We start from the raw sequence: 14,956 nt of genomic DNA on the forward strand, positions 1-14,956 counted from the left end.
ATTACTTTGTGTAACCTCTAATATACGCATACAAAGATACACGAACGCCTAAAACCAGGGCCACACATTGTTATTCAAACATGTTAGTTTGTGTCTAGATGTTTGGTGCTATTAATCACGAGACTACATAAAATTTCTGATGATTATCTTGTTGTCGAACCGATCCTTTACCTTACTCAAATTTAAATCTCAAAGAGCACAAAATATGAATATGGACAGTTGCTGATCACTGAAAAAATAGGTTTAGCACGCCATACTTCCCACAACGAACATGCAGAAATCTCGAACAAAACTCTGTTATCCAACATAAAGAAAAAAGATAGATGTTTCCAGAGGAATGTGGGAAAACATAATGCATGAGGTGTTATAGGCCTACATGTCAACTAAAAGGTCCTCAATCCTTGAGTCCCCATTTTCTCTAACCTTTGGATGGATTCCATAAAAACTGTCTTACGTACAAAGTTAAAATTTTCAACCGCCAGATCACTGTCGGCCGCTTCAGGATAAAACGATGAAACTATCATTAAAATTATAATAGAAGTTGATATAAAAAGAGAAAAAACATAGATATACCTCGAAAAACATTAAAGATCCATGAACACATCCTAGAATATCAAGCCAAAAACTTGCAACCGAGAGACCTGGTACTAAGATAAGTTTTACCAATCAACTCTGTATATAAGCTAGCAAAACTCGTTGCATCATGGAAAGACCCTGTTTCATATCAGGGAAGATATGAATGGGGTCATACAAATTGAAAAACCAATTCAGTGAGGAATTGAGTTACCCATATAATATCCTTCACCCGATAAGTTTTTTTAATAAGACACATGAGTCTACGATCCCTAATTGTAAACACGAACCAAAGAGTTTGAATTGAAAAATGAAGCTCGACAATGACTTTCGCTCCTTTCAAAATAATTCTTCACTCTTTGATAAAAGAAATAATAATCCAAGAGCCAAACACTAATACTCCCTCCATTTCTGGTAAAAAGATATTATCACTTTTTCAGTTAGGCCTAATATTATGCTAAAATGATTATCTTTCCATAAACTGGAATGATATTACACAAGGCAATGTTCGTAGGTGGTTGCTTATTTGTTTGTCATTTCTCACATGACATCATCAGACTCTTTGACCACGGTATTAAGAATCCATTCCGACAACTATTAGAAAAAAGAAAAATTCATTCTGATGATCTAAAATTTATGGGAAGGCCGGAATGTACGCGTCAGCACATTGCAAGCAATTCGTTGTGAAGCACCAAAACAAGAATAATTCTATGTTCACCGATAGAAAATTTTGGGATAAATCTACTAAGAGAAAATCTTACAACAAATCATGCGACCCGTATAATCGAAGACCACTTCACCCATCGCAACGCCAGAAGCATTTTTTTCCGTTCGTCGGATCTCCTCAGGGGAGTTATTTTGGGCGTCAACCAAGGTAGAATCACACCAGAGACCAAGGTTTGAAAAACGACCGTTATTTCCTATAGAACGTACAAACCTATGTAGCATGTCTGTGAGGATCATCAATACTCATGCCTATATATCACTGATAAATAGGAACTAGCGGCGTTATTTAGACGTTTTTACACCCGTCAAAACACGTTATAACGTTAGCGTCTAGTGGTCGTGACTTGAGCCGTGACCTGTTTTTCAAAGGGGAAATTAGGGGGAGACCCAAAAAAAATAATATTCTCGTTCTCAGGCCCATAATTAATTTTGTATACCGTGACACCCATAATTATATGAATCAATACATAATTGATTATGCATACTATCTTTTCAGACATAACTCATTATGCATACTATCTTTTTCAGGGGTATAATTGGCAGCGCAACTTGGACATAACATATCTAAAAATTCGCGCCTTAGAATTTTACAAATTTTATATCGTTAGAAATCTTTTTAAAAGAGCTATGCAACGAGTACAAACAAGAATATCAAATTTTTGTTTTTAACGAAAAAATCGGAGGTGATCCTCATTTTAGGGAAATTTTTTGAAAACTTGATACTTAACCATTATGCAGTCACCAAAAACGATGCATAACACATTCTGAAGACGCATAACGAATTATGCAACCATTTTTTCGACTGCATAACAAAGTTATGCATCTATAACAAGTTATGTAACCATTGTTTTGGTTGATTTTAGCCGTACATATAAAAAATTGATGCATAATGCAGTATGCATCCATATTTACGGATGCATATCAGGTTATGCATCTATTTTCTCGATGCATAATGCATTATGTAGCCATTATGCGGCCACCAAAAAAGACGCATAACACATTCTGCAGACGCATAACGAATTGTGCAACTATTTTCTCGACTGCATAACAAATTATGCATCTGCATAACAAAGTTATGCATGTATAACAAGTTATGTAACCATTGTTTTGGTTGGTTTTAATGCGTATATAAAAAATTGATGCATAATGCATTATGCATCCATATTTAAGGATGTATATCAGGTTATGCATCTGTTTTCTCGATGCATAAAATATTGTGTTTCAATTTTCTCGATGCATAATGCATTATGCAGTCATATTTTCGGATGCATAACAGGTTATGCATCCATTTTCGCGACTGTATAACATGTTATGTAGATATTATAGTAGGTGCATGACAAGTTATACAGTCTTTGTTTTTATTGGTTTCAATAGTGATAAAAAAGTTGTTGCATAACGTGTTATGCGACCATTTTCGGGACTGCATAACAAGTTATGCAACAAATTTGTAAACAACATAGACCTTGAATTGCTGCTCTTGCCGATTCACTGGCCTGAATGCAGGCCACATACTTCACTGAATTGAAACCCCAAACTGCAGTACATCTTCCATCTTAGACAGCCATACAATCTATAGCTAACAACATAGACATTTTGCTGTAGCACTCATATCATCACATTCCTCCACTTCTCAATTGAACCCAGTTTTAATCCACATCCAAAAATCCTCCGCAAATCTGTGTTGTTGCTGTTGTTGTAGACCACTGCTGCCTGCAATCACCCATCGAGTCGCTACAACTTCATGGCATCTTCGACTTGGTCTTTGAAGCACAGAAATGCCATAGTCTCTCTTTGTTGCTCACTCCAGTCTCCATCAGCAATGTAGTAGAGAAGGACATACACCATCTTTTTAAACTCCCCATGTTCACAACGTCTAAAGATCTGTCTAGCACAACCACCAGTGGCTTTGAAGCTCGAGTCTTCTCCATTTGTGTCTGCAATTCTGCCCGACAAGTCGACAACCATTGTTTAATCAAGAACAAAAATGGTTAAGAACCCATCTCCACGGAATCGATTCAATTAACCAAAGACCCCCAATTTCAGTTCAAAACCAGAATTCCCCAGAATCCCATTTTAGTTTCTGCCAGGTACTGTTGATTTTTCAAATACAAACCTCCAATTTCAGGCCACAGCAAACCCCAGTTGACAGAAAAAGTGGCATCTATTTCAGCTGGTTTTCTGGCATAACCAAAACTCCACCAAACTCTGTCTATATCCAGAGAACACTCGACGGAAATCAACACCAATTTGACCTGCAAACACCACCATTACCTTCATAATTTCTCTCTTAATCGAGCACCACACTGAACCCCAACAGATCCATCTCATTTATCCAACAACTCCATATAAAACCAGTTTCAGTTAACTTCAAAAATCCCCAAAATCTGTTGCTTAAACTTCTCGTATATAGCCATGAATCAATGGAAGAAACCCTAAGTCAAATCATCGAACAACACCAGTTCTTCAATCAACAGACCCCAAATTATACCACCTGCAATCAATCCACAAGCAATCACACCCAAATTCAATCATTGTTGTTGAGAGAATTGAAGCCATTGGCTTGAAATTCAACCCCCAAACACCACAAATCCATTCTCGTCATCGCTGCTTCGATCAATCCTTGATGTCTCCATTTCAGTTCAACTGCAGAAGCTCAAAATGATGCTCAGATCCCCTTTCAACCCCCAAATACGAAGATGTTGAGATTTACCCGTGAATTGAAGCTCCAATGAAGAACTGAGACGAAAACAGTAGGGAGATACGAAGCGGAGAAGAAGAAGAAAAAAGACTGAAACATAATTTCTGAAATTATGGGTTTGGGAGATATTTTGTCGTAGAAAATGGATGCGCGCCTGTGTTTTTTGAGCATGGGTTTCACAGTGGGAAGAATCTGTAAAATGGATCTGTACGTAGGTTTCACTTTTTCAAACTTTGGCAGAGACCAGGATAATTCCCAAATAATCGTACGGTTGATATCTAGTAATAGAAAATACTAAGAAAAGACTCTCTCTAAATTTCAGCATTGAAGAATCCTGAAGAGAACATCAAAAGGGATTTGATGTCCCTACGCGTGTTGAGTATCAACTGTTACCACTTCTCTTTTTATAAAACCCTTCCGTTTCATCAAGGATTACTAGTTCGTTTAAGCTCTAGCTCCACTTCAACCACCACAGTCATGTCGTATCGTCCCAATTCTCAAGGTGGTCGTAGGGGTGGCGGACCTGGTGGCGGACGCGGCGCTGGTGGTCGCAGAGGCGGTGGCGGCGGTGGTCGAGGCCGTGGTGGTGGTGAACAGAGATGGTGGGATCCTGTTTGGAGAGCTGAACGTCTTAGACAAATGCAAGCTGAGGTAACATTCATGTTTCACTTTAAAAACCCCCAAAAAAATTTAAAAAAAAATCATTAAACGAAGGCAATAAATTATTTATTCTGGTTTCTTGTTTGTTTGGTTTAGAATCCAGTTGAAGTCCTTGATAAGAATGAAATGTGGGGTAAGATGGAGGAATTGATAAACAGTAGTGAACAGGAGCTAATTATTAAGAAGAATTATGGGCGCGATGGACAGCAAACTCTTTCCGATATGGCTTACCAGTTAAATCTTTACTTGTGAGATTTTTTTCTTGCTATAAGTGGAAATTGGGGTATTTAAATTACTATATAGATGTCGAAGGAAATCATGTTTGTATGTGATGTAAAACATGTATCTAAACTTTAAGACTCAACTGTTAATGCTGTCATTGTGTGTGTGTTGATCGTTATTTTCTGAAATTTGGTTACTGTTGGAGATGTATAATAAAGGCATGTGAAGTGTAAGTTAACTGACAGCTTATGTTTTTTGAAATTGACTCCGTGGAAAGAAAGTCATGGTTACAATAAAGGGAGGATCTTGGTTGTCAGCAAAGTTCCGTTGCCTATGTACAGGGCAGATCTTGATGAACGTCATGGGTCAACACAGAAAGAGGTGCGTGGAGTTTACAAAGAAAAACAGTTCCAGTTTGTTGTGCGTAAATGTATGAAATATTCGAGTCTCATTTACAGTAAACATCTTGCAGATTCAAATGTCTACGGAGACTGAAGAGAGAGTTCAAAATCTTTTGAATGGCTCAAATGCAGTTCACATTGATGATTCTTCTGCGTCTTCAAGTAGTCATGGGTTGCAAACTTTGCCTTCTGTTAGTGCGGATAGTGTACCAGTTGCGGATATTGCAAAGGAGAAATTTAGTGCTGAACTCAAGGATAAGCAGGATATAATGAAGGTATGAATATCTATCTGGTTGCTCTGTTGCAAAATCACAGATTATTACTTGGTGGCATGGTGCAGTAAAGTAAGATAACCTGAAGTGTTCTTTAGAGATTAGTTGGAGACTCTTTGGTGTAAGTGGAGAAGTACCCATCTGATTGTTTGTAGTTAATTGCAGACAAATGACAGATTCAAAGCAATGAGGTCTTTCAGGGAAAAACTACCCGCATACAAATTGAAATCTGAATTTTTGAAAGCTGTTGCGAATAATCAGGTATGTATGCTGCTTCCTCAATACTACTATATCTTTCTGGTTTGCAAATTGCAAGACTTATCATGCAACCTCTTTCGTAGGATTTTGATGTCTTCTCTGTCTTAATCTATCATGTATCTGATTTCTGCGTGCTTTTACATTTGTTTGATGAGACAGGTGTTGGTAGTCTCAGGTGAGACTGGTTGTGGGAAAACCACACAGCTTCCCCAATTTATTCTAGAAGAAGAAGTAGCATGTCTGCGGGGGGGAGATTGCAACATAGTATGCACCCAACCAAGACGTATATCAGCTATATCTGTCTCAGCTCGAATTTCTTCTGAAAGGGGTGAACAACTTGGAGAAACAGTTGGTTACCAGATCCGTTTGGAAGCCAAACGCTCAGCACACACACGGCTTTTGTTTTGCACCACTGGGATACTGCTGCGACAGTTGGTAACAAAACTTCCCCTTGCAGTATTTCCTTATAACTGGTAGTCATAAAATTACGAGATTCTGATTAATCTTAGATGCCATGTACTCTTCCCTTTATGGTTAGTGCGTCTAAAATGGTGTATTCTAAGCACTGTTTACTTTTGCGTAACACAAATATCCTATCTATTAGTTTTTTTCAATTTCAATTTAATCACACCAATTTCCTTCCTGGATTGTATTTTGAACTACAGGTTCAGGATCCATCTTTAACCGGAGTCAGCCACTTACTGGTGGATGAGATCCATGAAAGAGGCATGAATGAAGATTTTCTCATAATTATTTTGCGTGACCTTCTTCCTCGTCGCCCAGATCTGCGTCTTATTCTAATGAGTGCTACCATCAATGCGGATATGTTCTCCAAGTACTTTGGAAATGCACCAACCATGCATATACCTGTAAGTTGGGTGATATTCTGTTTTCAGGATAAATCATGAATTCTTCTTCTCCTATAAACCCTTTTTTCTGTTTTGCCATTTATGAAATGTATTTTTGTGGAGACTGGCATTCTTTTGCCATCTTGAGTCCATAAATTTTTGTCCTAGTTGTTCTAGTCAACACTGTCGACCAGCTGATTGAAGTTCCTTGGCTGTAGGATGTGCCAAATTTTTAGCAGTGGTCAAAATAATGGGGCATACAGTCCTATATTCAAATCCTATAAATAGTGTATCTCACATCTACGGTGTAGGTTCCCTGATCAGGCGGCCATTCATGAGCTTAGACGGATGGAATAAACCTCCAGATATCATGTTTTTTTCTCATAATGTAGGGATGTGGTTCCTTTTCCTTGCACATGTTTATACTTTGAGATGTTTATCAGGGATTTACTTTTCCGGTTGAAGAGTTGTTTCTAGAAGATGTGCTAGAGAAATCACGCCTAAATATCAGTTCAAAGGACAGGTTTCCAGGAAATGCACGTGGAAGGAGGAAGCAAACAGATTCAAAGAAAGATCCTCTGGTTGAGTTGTTTGAGGTAAGCATAGATCCCTAACACATCGTTCTAAATCAGGTCTTTGTATCTTATGTTCTCTAATCTGATGTAAATAATAATAACTTCTAGTGAGATTTGAACAAAATTATTTTGACTGATATAAATTTCAATTAGCTAATACTTTCTTTCGAGTTGAAGATGTTGCTTTAAAGCATTTAGTCATGTAAATATCTTTTTGTGCTCTGTTTTTTTTTTCTTTTTTCTGTAGAATGTTTTAATACTCAGTGTAGCACCAGACAAGTGCGTAACGAGGGTGATGATTGTGTTTTGTAGGAAGTGGAAATTGATGCTCACTACAAAAATTACAGCGCAAGTACTAGATGTTCCCTTGCAGAGTGGTCCACTGAAAAGATTGACCTGGATCTTGTAAGTAACTTATAATTAGCATATTAAGACATTCATTTTACCTATTACGGTCTCTAGTTCTGTGCTCTGTATTCTCCTCATGCTAAAACTAAACCGTGCTATATAGTTGTATGGGGGGTGGATATCTTTTACGGAGGTGGTTCGGATGTTTTTAATTCTGTTATTGCATTTTACTTTGTCGTGGCATTCTCAAACTAGTTTAAAGCGCACGGATGTAATGATCCTAATATTCGTGTTGGTTTTTATCTGACTCTTAGGTAGAAGCAACAATTGAATATGTGTGTCGCCATGAAGGCGGTGGAGCAATTCTTGTATTCTTAACTGGCTGGGACGAGATATCTAAATTGTTGGATAAAATTAAAGCAAACACCCTTCTTGGAAATTCAAGCAAGTTTCTTGTTCTTCCTCTGCATGGTTCGATGCCCACCGTCAATCAGCGTGAGATATTTGATAGACCTCCCAGTGGTGTGAGGCAAGGACCTTTGACTTGTTGTAGACGTTGATTCCGTCACTAGTCTTGTGTGGAGTACATTTATTCTTATCTGTAGCTACTCTTGCAGGAAAATTGTTTTAGGAACAAATATTGCTGAGAGTAGTATCACCATAGATGATGTAGTTTACGTTGTGGACTGTGGAAAGGCGAAGGAAACCAGTTATGATGCTCTCAACAAGCTAGCTTGCCTATTACCAACTTGGATTTCAAAAGCCTCAGCGCATCAGGTAATTTAATATGCTGATGCACTATTGAGCTAAATTTCCAGTTGTAGGGTAATTTCAAAACTAGAGACTTGAGAAAAGGAAAAATGGGAAAGTAGAGTAGGAAGAAGATTAAAAAATCTGAGGATTGAGGTCACGGGTCTGATACTTAGCTTAGACAAATGGTAGATACGGACTGATTTTAACCATTATAGACATTCATCATGATACTGACAGAAAATTAGCTACGAACCCACCAAGTAATCAATAAGAATGTCAATTGGATATTTGATGAATGTTCTCTACTCAGTTTGTGGTGTTGGTATTTACAGAGACGAGGACGTGCTGGGCGTGTTCAACCTGGAGTTTGTTATAGGTTGTACCCTAAGATGATCTATGATGCTATGCCCCAGTATCAATTGCCTGAGATTTTGCGAACACCTTTGCAAGAATTATGCCTCCACATTAAAAGCTTACAGCTTGGATCCATTGCAGCCTTTTTAGGAAAAGCACTTCAACCACCAGAGCCTCTCTCTGTTCAAAATGCTGTTGAGCTACTCAAAACTATTGGTGCTTTAGATGATGCTGAGGAACTCACGCCACTTGGTATGTAACATTGTCACTCCAATCTAAATGCCGATTTGATTTTGTTTTTCTCTTTTACCTGACTGGAATGGTTGGAATAATTAGGTCGTCATCTTTGTACTCTACCTTTGGAACCAAATATCGGAAAGATGCTTCTTATGGGGTCTATCTTTCAGTGCCTGGATCCCGCATTAACGATTGCTGCTGCTCTTGCTCATCGTGATCCATTTATTCTTCCTATAGATAGGAAAGAAGAAGCTGATGCAGCAAAAAGATCATTTGCTGGCGACTCTTGCAGGTCAGACAATATCCAAACTGTAGTTGAAGCTGTTGTTGTCATGAAAATGATTTCTTTCCCTTTTAATCTACACCCAGTTGATAAATGTAGTGTTATCATTCCTTTGCACACAGTGACCACATTGCACTTCTGAAAGCATTTGATGGTTGGAAGGATGCCAAACGTTCTGGAAGAGAGAGGGCATACTGCTGGGAGAATTTCTTATCACCTCTAACCTTGCAGATGATGGAGGACATGAGAAAACAGTTTCTGGACCTACTGTGTGACATTGGTTTTGTGAACAAATCTAAGGGTGCTAAGGTAGAGTTTGAGATTGCTTATTCCTTCCTAGCATAATTTAAGGTCTAATCTAAATTAATGGTGCTTTATATGTTAAATCGTACATCAGATTATGTATTAAGTTTGAACTCTAAATATAGCTTCTTTATATCCTAGTTGTATGTCTGGTTTTATGCAGGCTTACAACATCTACAGTGATGATTTAGAGATGGTATCTGCAATTTTGTGTGCTGGGCTGTATCCAAATGTTGTGCAATGTAAACGAAGAGGAAAAAGGACAGCATTTTACACTAAAGAAGTAGGCAAAGTTGATATTCATCCAGCATCGGTTAATGCTGGGATAAACAGTTTCCCTCTGCCGTACATGGTGTACAGTGAAAAAGTGAAGACAACCAGCATTTACATCAGAGATTCTACTAATATATCAGATTATGCCCTACTTCTTTTTGGAGGCAGTTTAATTCCAACCAAGGCTGGGGAGGGAATCGAGATGCTTGAGGGATACCTCTATTTCTCAGCTGCAAAAAGGGTATTAGACCTCATAAAGGTGACACTTTTTACATTTCCCTCAAGCTTTAGTGTTTCACTTTACTTTGTGTTCTAAATGCATCATGTCATACATGTTTATCTTATAACTCTCTGATTGGGTTTGCAGAAGTTGAGAAATGAACTCGATAAGCTTCTTGTCCGGAAGATTGAGGAGCCAGGGCTGGATGTTTATGCAGAGGGTAAAGGGGTTGTTGCTGCAGCCGTCGAGCTGTTGCGCAGCCGATGCATACAACGGTAGCTTTCAAGTCTGACATCTACTACAAGACTTACATTTTGGTACTTAACATTGAACTTTCTGTAGACCGTTCCCAAAATTTTGTACAGGTTTAGAGAGAGACAGTGAGAGCAAGCTTGTGCTTTTATAGGCCAGTAGATCGTATCCATGGTCATTGGATCAGACAGTTCCTCCTCAGATTTAGCTGTTCTATGATCTGTTTGATCATACAAGAAATATAACCACTTTATTTTTAATCATATATTATTGAAATTTGAAAACTTGTTGAAACCAGTTGATGGCTTGCCAGTCGCCAGTACTGAAGTCTGGGTAATTTGTATTTATTGTCATTTCAGACCCACCAGTTAAAAGTATTTTCAAGTGCAAACCGCTTGGATTTATTGAATCAGGTAGCCTGGTTTGTTAGAAGAAAAAAAGATGTGGTGAGCAAACTTTTGCAGTCTCACATTTTTGAATCAGGCAGCCTGGTTGAATCCAGTCTCACATTTTTGCAGGTATTAAAAAGAAAAATTAGCCAAACTTGTGCTTTGGTTCTGTGTTCTTTGGTACATTTTGCCTGGTATGCTCTCTCCTCCCTGATTGAGTTTGCTGTTTTGCTGATGAATTTTTTATTTTTTTTTTCCTTGAAGAGAAATCTAAGCTTGTGCGATCCCAAAGGAAAACTTTTAGGAACCAGTAAGTAAGGTCAAGCTTGCTAAACAGATTCTATTTTTAGACCAACTGGCACAGGAGCCTAGTTAGCAATTTGCAATTTAAGAAATGTACGAAACGATAAATGTACGAGTATCATTCGGTTAGGTAAATTCCGGATTCAGTCAACTATTCGGTCCACAACTCATGATTCGGCAGTAATTCGAAATGGTACATGTACATCTATAAAATGTTAGATGATGTTTTTGGGAAGGTTCTGAGATAATCAAGAATCATCTAGTGTTTCCTTATTTTTTGGGAAGGTTCTAAAATAATCAAGAATCCTCGGGTGTTTCCTTATTTTGGTAAAGCTAGAGGTATTCTATTTTGGTTAAACTAGAGGTTTTCTTGGTTAGCTTCGTTGGGGTCTCCCAATATAACTCATATACTTGGAAGCCAAGTTTATAACCTATGTAAATAGGCGTACAAATCTAAAGGAAAACACACAAAACAATTAGAGAGTTCTCACAATCAGAGAATTTTAGAACGTTTTGTTCATAGAAAATTATTTTGGTGTTTGTGAACAACATCGTGGTAATAGTTTGTTGACTGTTTCAGCAACCGTTGGGGTTTAATTTTATCTAATTTGTTCTATAATAAAAGTTGATTGTAACCGTCTGTGGATGTAGGCACATTGTCGAACCACGTTAAGTCTTGTGTCTTTCTTGTTTCGTTTGATTTTTTTAATTCTAAATTGATTCAAAGAACTATTAGTGTCTTGTGGATGGTTTAACCCTAACAAGTGGTGCAGTGAGTGTGGAGAGGATCATAGTTAGAAGTGAATATGTCTGGTTCTATATTAAGTGGATTTTCTTGTTTCGTTTGATTTTTTTAATTCTAAATTGATTCAAAGAACTATTAGTGTCTTGTGGATGGTTTAACCCTAACAAGTGGCGCAGTGAGTGTGGAGAGGATCATAGTTAGAAGTGAATATGTCTGGTTCTATATTAAGTGGATTTTCGAAGGTGCATGAATTTGATATTATCAAGTTTAACTGGAAGAATATTATCAAGTTTAACAGGAAGAATAATTTCACATCATGACAAACTAATGTAAAAGATATTCTTATTAGTATGAAACAAATTAAAGCTATCAAGGCAAAACCAGCAGTGTTGCTAAAGGATTGAACCGATGAGAGGTGGGATGACCTTGATTTGGAGGCGTGATCAACTATTCGTTTATGTTTGTCAAGGGATGTCACTCATAACTTTTCGAGTGAAGTCTCTGCAAAGGTGTTGTGGCATAAGTTAGAGAATAAAAGGATTTGACTTCAGAACTTTACTTGAAGCGTAAGTTTATGGTTGATCTTATTAAAGAGTTTAATAAGATCTATTCTGATTTGTCTAATATCAGTGTCACTATCTCTGATGCGGATAAATCTAAAATATTATTATTTTCTTTATCTCCGTCCTATAATGATTTCACAGACTATTTGTTGGATGAGAAAACCAAAGAAGATAATAAGTTGGTTTTCAATTATGTGATCTATGCTTTACAAGCTAAGGCGTTAAGGAAACAAGAGTTCAGGGATGAAGCACAAGTCGAGGGCTTGTTGTTAATAGAGGAAAGAATGGTAATAAGAAGTTGAAGTCAAAGAATCGTTCCAGTTCTAAAAGAACGATATTGAATGTTGTTATTGTCGTAAATTTAGTCTTATGTGGGCTGATTTTCTCAAGCTTAAGGCAAGATATGAGAAACGTGAGAAATTAGATTCGAAGAATGTTGTTGCTTCAGTTGCTAAAGGCAGTAAAGTTTTAGAAGATCCAATGTGTAGTTTTGATCAAGAGGTGTTAACTGTTACATCAAAGAGTTATCTCAGTGATGGTTGGATGCTTGGTTCCGGTGTTCCATATCATATGTGTCCTATTAAGGATTTTTTCACCACCTACAGAAAGGTGAATGGTGGTACTGTTATGAGGGGTAATTCTAATGCCTGCAAAACTATTGGAGTTGGTACGATACAGGTTAGTTTGAATATGAACGGTCAAAGACATGGTAATTTATATTTCCTACAAGGTAATATAGTTTGTGGTGGAGCTATGGTTTCTCAATCAATTGATGAGAAACAGGTGGATTAAACATGTTTGTGGCATATGCGTCTTGGGTATATGAGTGAGAAATGTATGTCCGTGTTGAGTAGTAGAGATGATTGCTTCTGAAAAAGTTGATGAGTTGGAAAAAGTAAGAACACTCGTTGTTCATGATAAGATAACAAAACCGCTCTCATAAACTGATAAGGAAAGTACTAATACCTTGTCAATGGATGATCAATCAAATATCTATGATCAAGATAAAACTGTGTCTTTAAGGAGGAAGAGTTCTTTACAAAACGAGTATGTTAAAACTACCTATTCTGATGTCGTTGGAACTCAGAAAGCGTGCTTCTATTTCAACACTAAAGGACATGTTCAAAGAAAGTGTAAACTGAAGTTGGAAAACTATCAGTTTGGCCATCTCCAAAACACCTTGGATTTCATTCTGAAGGGTATAACTGATATCCGAATGTCTAAACCACTTGGGGTGAAAACACATTCAGGAAAATTTGCTTCTAGGAATATCAGTTCTGTTTGGCCCATGAACATTCGAACAAGTCAAAAAGGTAGTACGCAAAATCGGATAAAGGAGAACTCAGAAAATCCGTCACAGATATGATTTCGTAAGTATACTCATACACCTCCTGAGAAAATTGATGATTTCATTGATGAAACGATCCAACAAGCTAACATGAAATTGATCATTACAGGATATAATGATCATATCGACAACCTGTCATCCTTTCCAGTCAATCAGGTAAGGATTCTAATCTTGTCTCTTTTCATGATGACAACAAATTCTATGATCACTTTTCATGTTCAAAAGAAATATTTTCAGCAAAAGGAAGAGGTAAAAACATGGGTAAACGTCAGCATAATTCCCCGATGAGAGTTCGGCTCACCCTTGTGCAAGCTAGTCACAAGTCTTGGAACCTTGTCCATAAAAATCCTGCTGGATAAGTAATTGTTGTGTAACAGGTGTACTATTTCTTTCAAATAGTGCTTTGAGTGATGATCTATAATCATTTTCATATTGCAACCTTTACGTATTTCTATAATTATCCCTATCAGACAAGATTGCTAAAATTTCATGTTGAGCCAGGCTCCAGGAAACATAAGTGGTTGTTGATAATTTCCCTATTGAGCTAAGAATATTTTTATGTTCAAAAGGAAAAACACATATCATAGAAAAGGGTAGAAAATTACAGTACTAAAGAATATTTTTTACTCTCTAACAATTTCTTTTTCTCCTTGAAAAAGTTCTTGTTTTTAAAACAATTTAGGGACGTGGGTTTGGTACCCTAAGTAACTACCCGGGTTTTAGAGTTTCCATATAAAAAACCTATTTTCTAGGAAAGGTCACGAACCAACCTTCTACGCAGATAATCCCTTTTTACAAGCTTGTTTATATACCCTAACTTGTGTTAAGAAATTCTCATCCAAGGAGTTCTGCAACCAAGCATGTCTTCTATGTCACAGACCTTTGAAAGCTTAGAAGAAGCTATTGACTTTTGCGGTGTCATTGAAACAAAAGGAAAGAAGAGAACTCTGGTTGATGACAAAGTGGTTGAATCATATGGAGATCTTCCTGATGTGAATTTTTATTTCGCCTATGATCATCAAGATGTTGAGCATGAAGAGATGATCTCTGCTAATGTTGTTTTCTGATTTTCTTTAACAATTTGAGGAAGCAAAGATGGAACTTGTTGAAACATTAAAATGTCTAGACATGTTACAAACTGAGTTGAAAAAGGTTTCTGCTGACCTTGTTCTCATGATCATGTTTGATCTTCTCAATGAGGATATTTTCTATGAAGAGCTCGTGGACACAGTTGATTCAAGGGCCTTAATACCAATGAAGAGTCTGGAAAAATCTAGCTTATTTTGTTTTCATCTATGTACTAGGAAACTAATAGTGAGAATTTTTTCTCGTGTTCAAGAAGGATAACTAGG

At 37.3% G+C, this 14,956-nt stretch overlaps 1 protein-coding gene across 4 annotated transcripts; it reads left to right on the forward strand.

Moving 5' to 3' along the window:
* Positions 1-4,314: 4,314 nt before the first annotated feature.
* Positions 4,315-10,540, forward strand: LOC113310252 (DExH-box ATP-dependent RNA helicase DExH1-like). Of its 4 annotated transcripts, none has more exons than XM_026558863.1 (16): positions 4,315-4,648; positions 4,754-4,905; positions 5,157-5,260; positions 5,352-5,555; positions 5,718-5,813; positions 5,970-6,245; positions 6,476-6,679; positions 7,102-7,254; positions 7,546-7,638; positions 7,896-8,110; positions 8,199-8,358; positions 8,667-8,940; positions 9,025-9,217; positions 9,331-9,517; positions 9,675-10,043; positions 10,152-10,540. In XM_026558863.1, exons 3-16 carry the CDS (start codon positions 5,213-5,215, stop codon positions 10,281-10,283), a joined length of 2,604 nt encoding a protein of 867 aa, XP_026414648.1. In that variant the 5' UTR covers positions 4,315-4,648; positions 4,754-4,905; positions 5,157-5,212; the 3' UTR covers positions 10,284-10,540. The 4 variants fall into 4 exon arrangements, with proteins under 4 accessions (XP_026414648.1, XP_026414645.1, XP_026414647.1 ...); XM_026558860.1 differs by having other exon boundaries at positions 5,161-5,260; XM_026558862.1 differs by having other exon boundaries at positions 4,754-4,890.
* The last annotated feature ends 4,416 nt before the right edge of the window (positions 10,541-14,956 follow it).

The sequence above is a fragment of the Papaver somniferum genome, chromosome 9 (assembly GCF_003573695.1).
Source record: "Papaver somniferum cultivar HN1 chromosome 9, ASM357369v1, whole genome shotgun sequence".
Classification (NCBI taxonomy): domain Eukaryota; kingdom Viridiplantae; phylum Streptophyta; class Magnoliopsida; order Ranunculales; family Papaveraceae; genus Papaver; species Papaver somniferum.

Coding starts and splice junctions, on each gene's coding strand:
- LOC113310252 (XM_026558860.1), top strand. CDS start 4,358: ATGTCCCTACGCGTGTTGAGTATCAACTGTTACCACTTCTCTTTTTAT. Junction 5,814..5,969: donor AAGCTGTTGCGAATAATCAG/GTATGTATGCTG, acceptor TTGATGAGACAG/GTGTTGGTAGTCTCAGGTGA. Junction 7,639..7,895: donor AAAAGATTGACCTGGATCTT/GTAAGTAACTTA, acceptor TCTGACTCTTAG/GTAGAAGCAACAATTGAATA.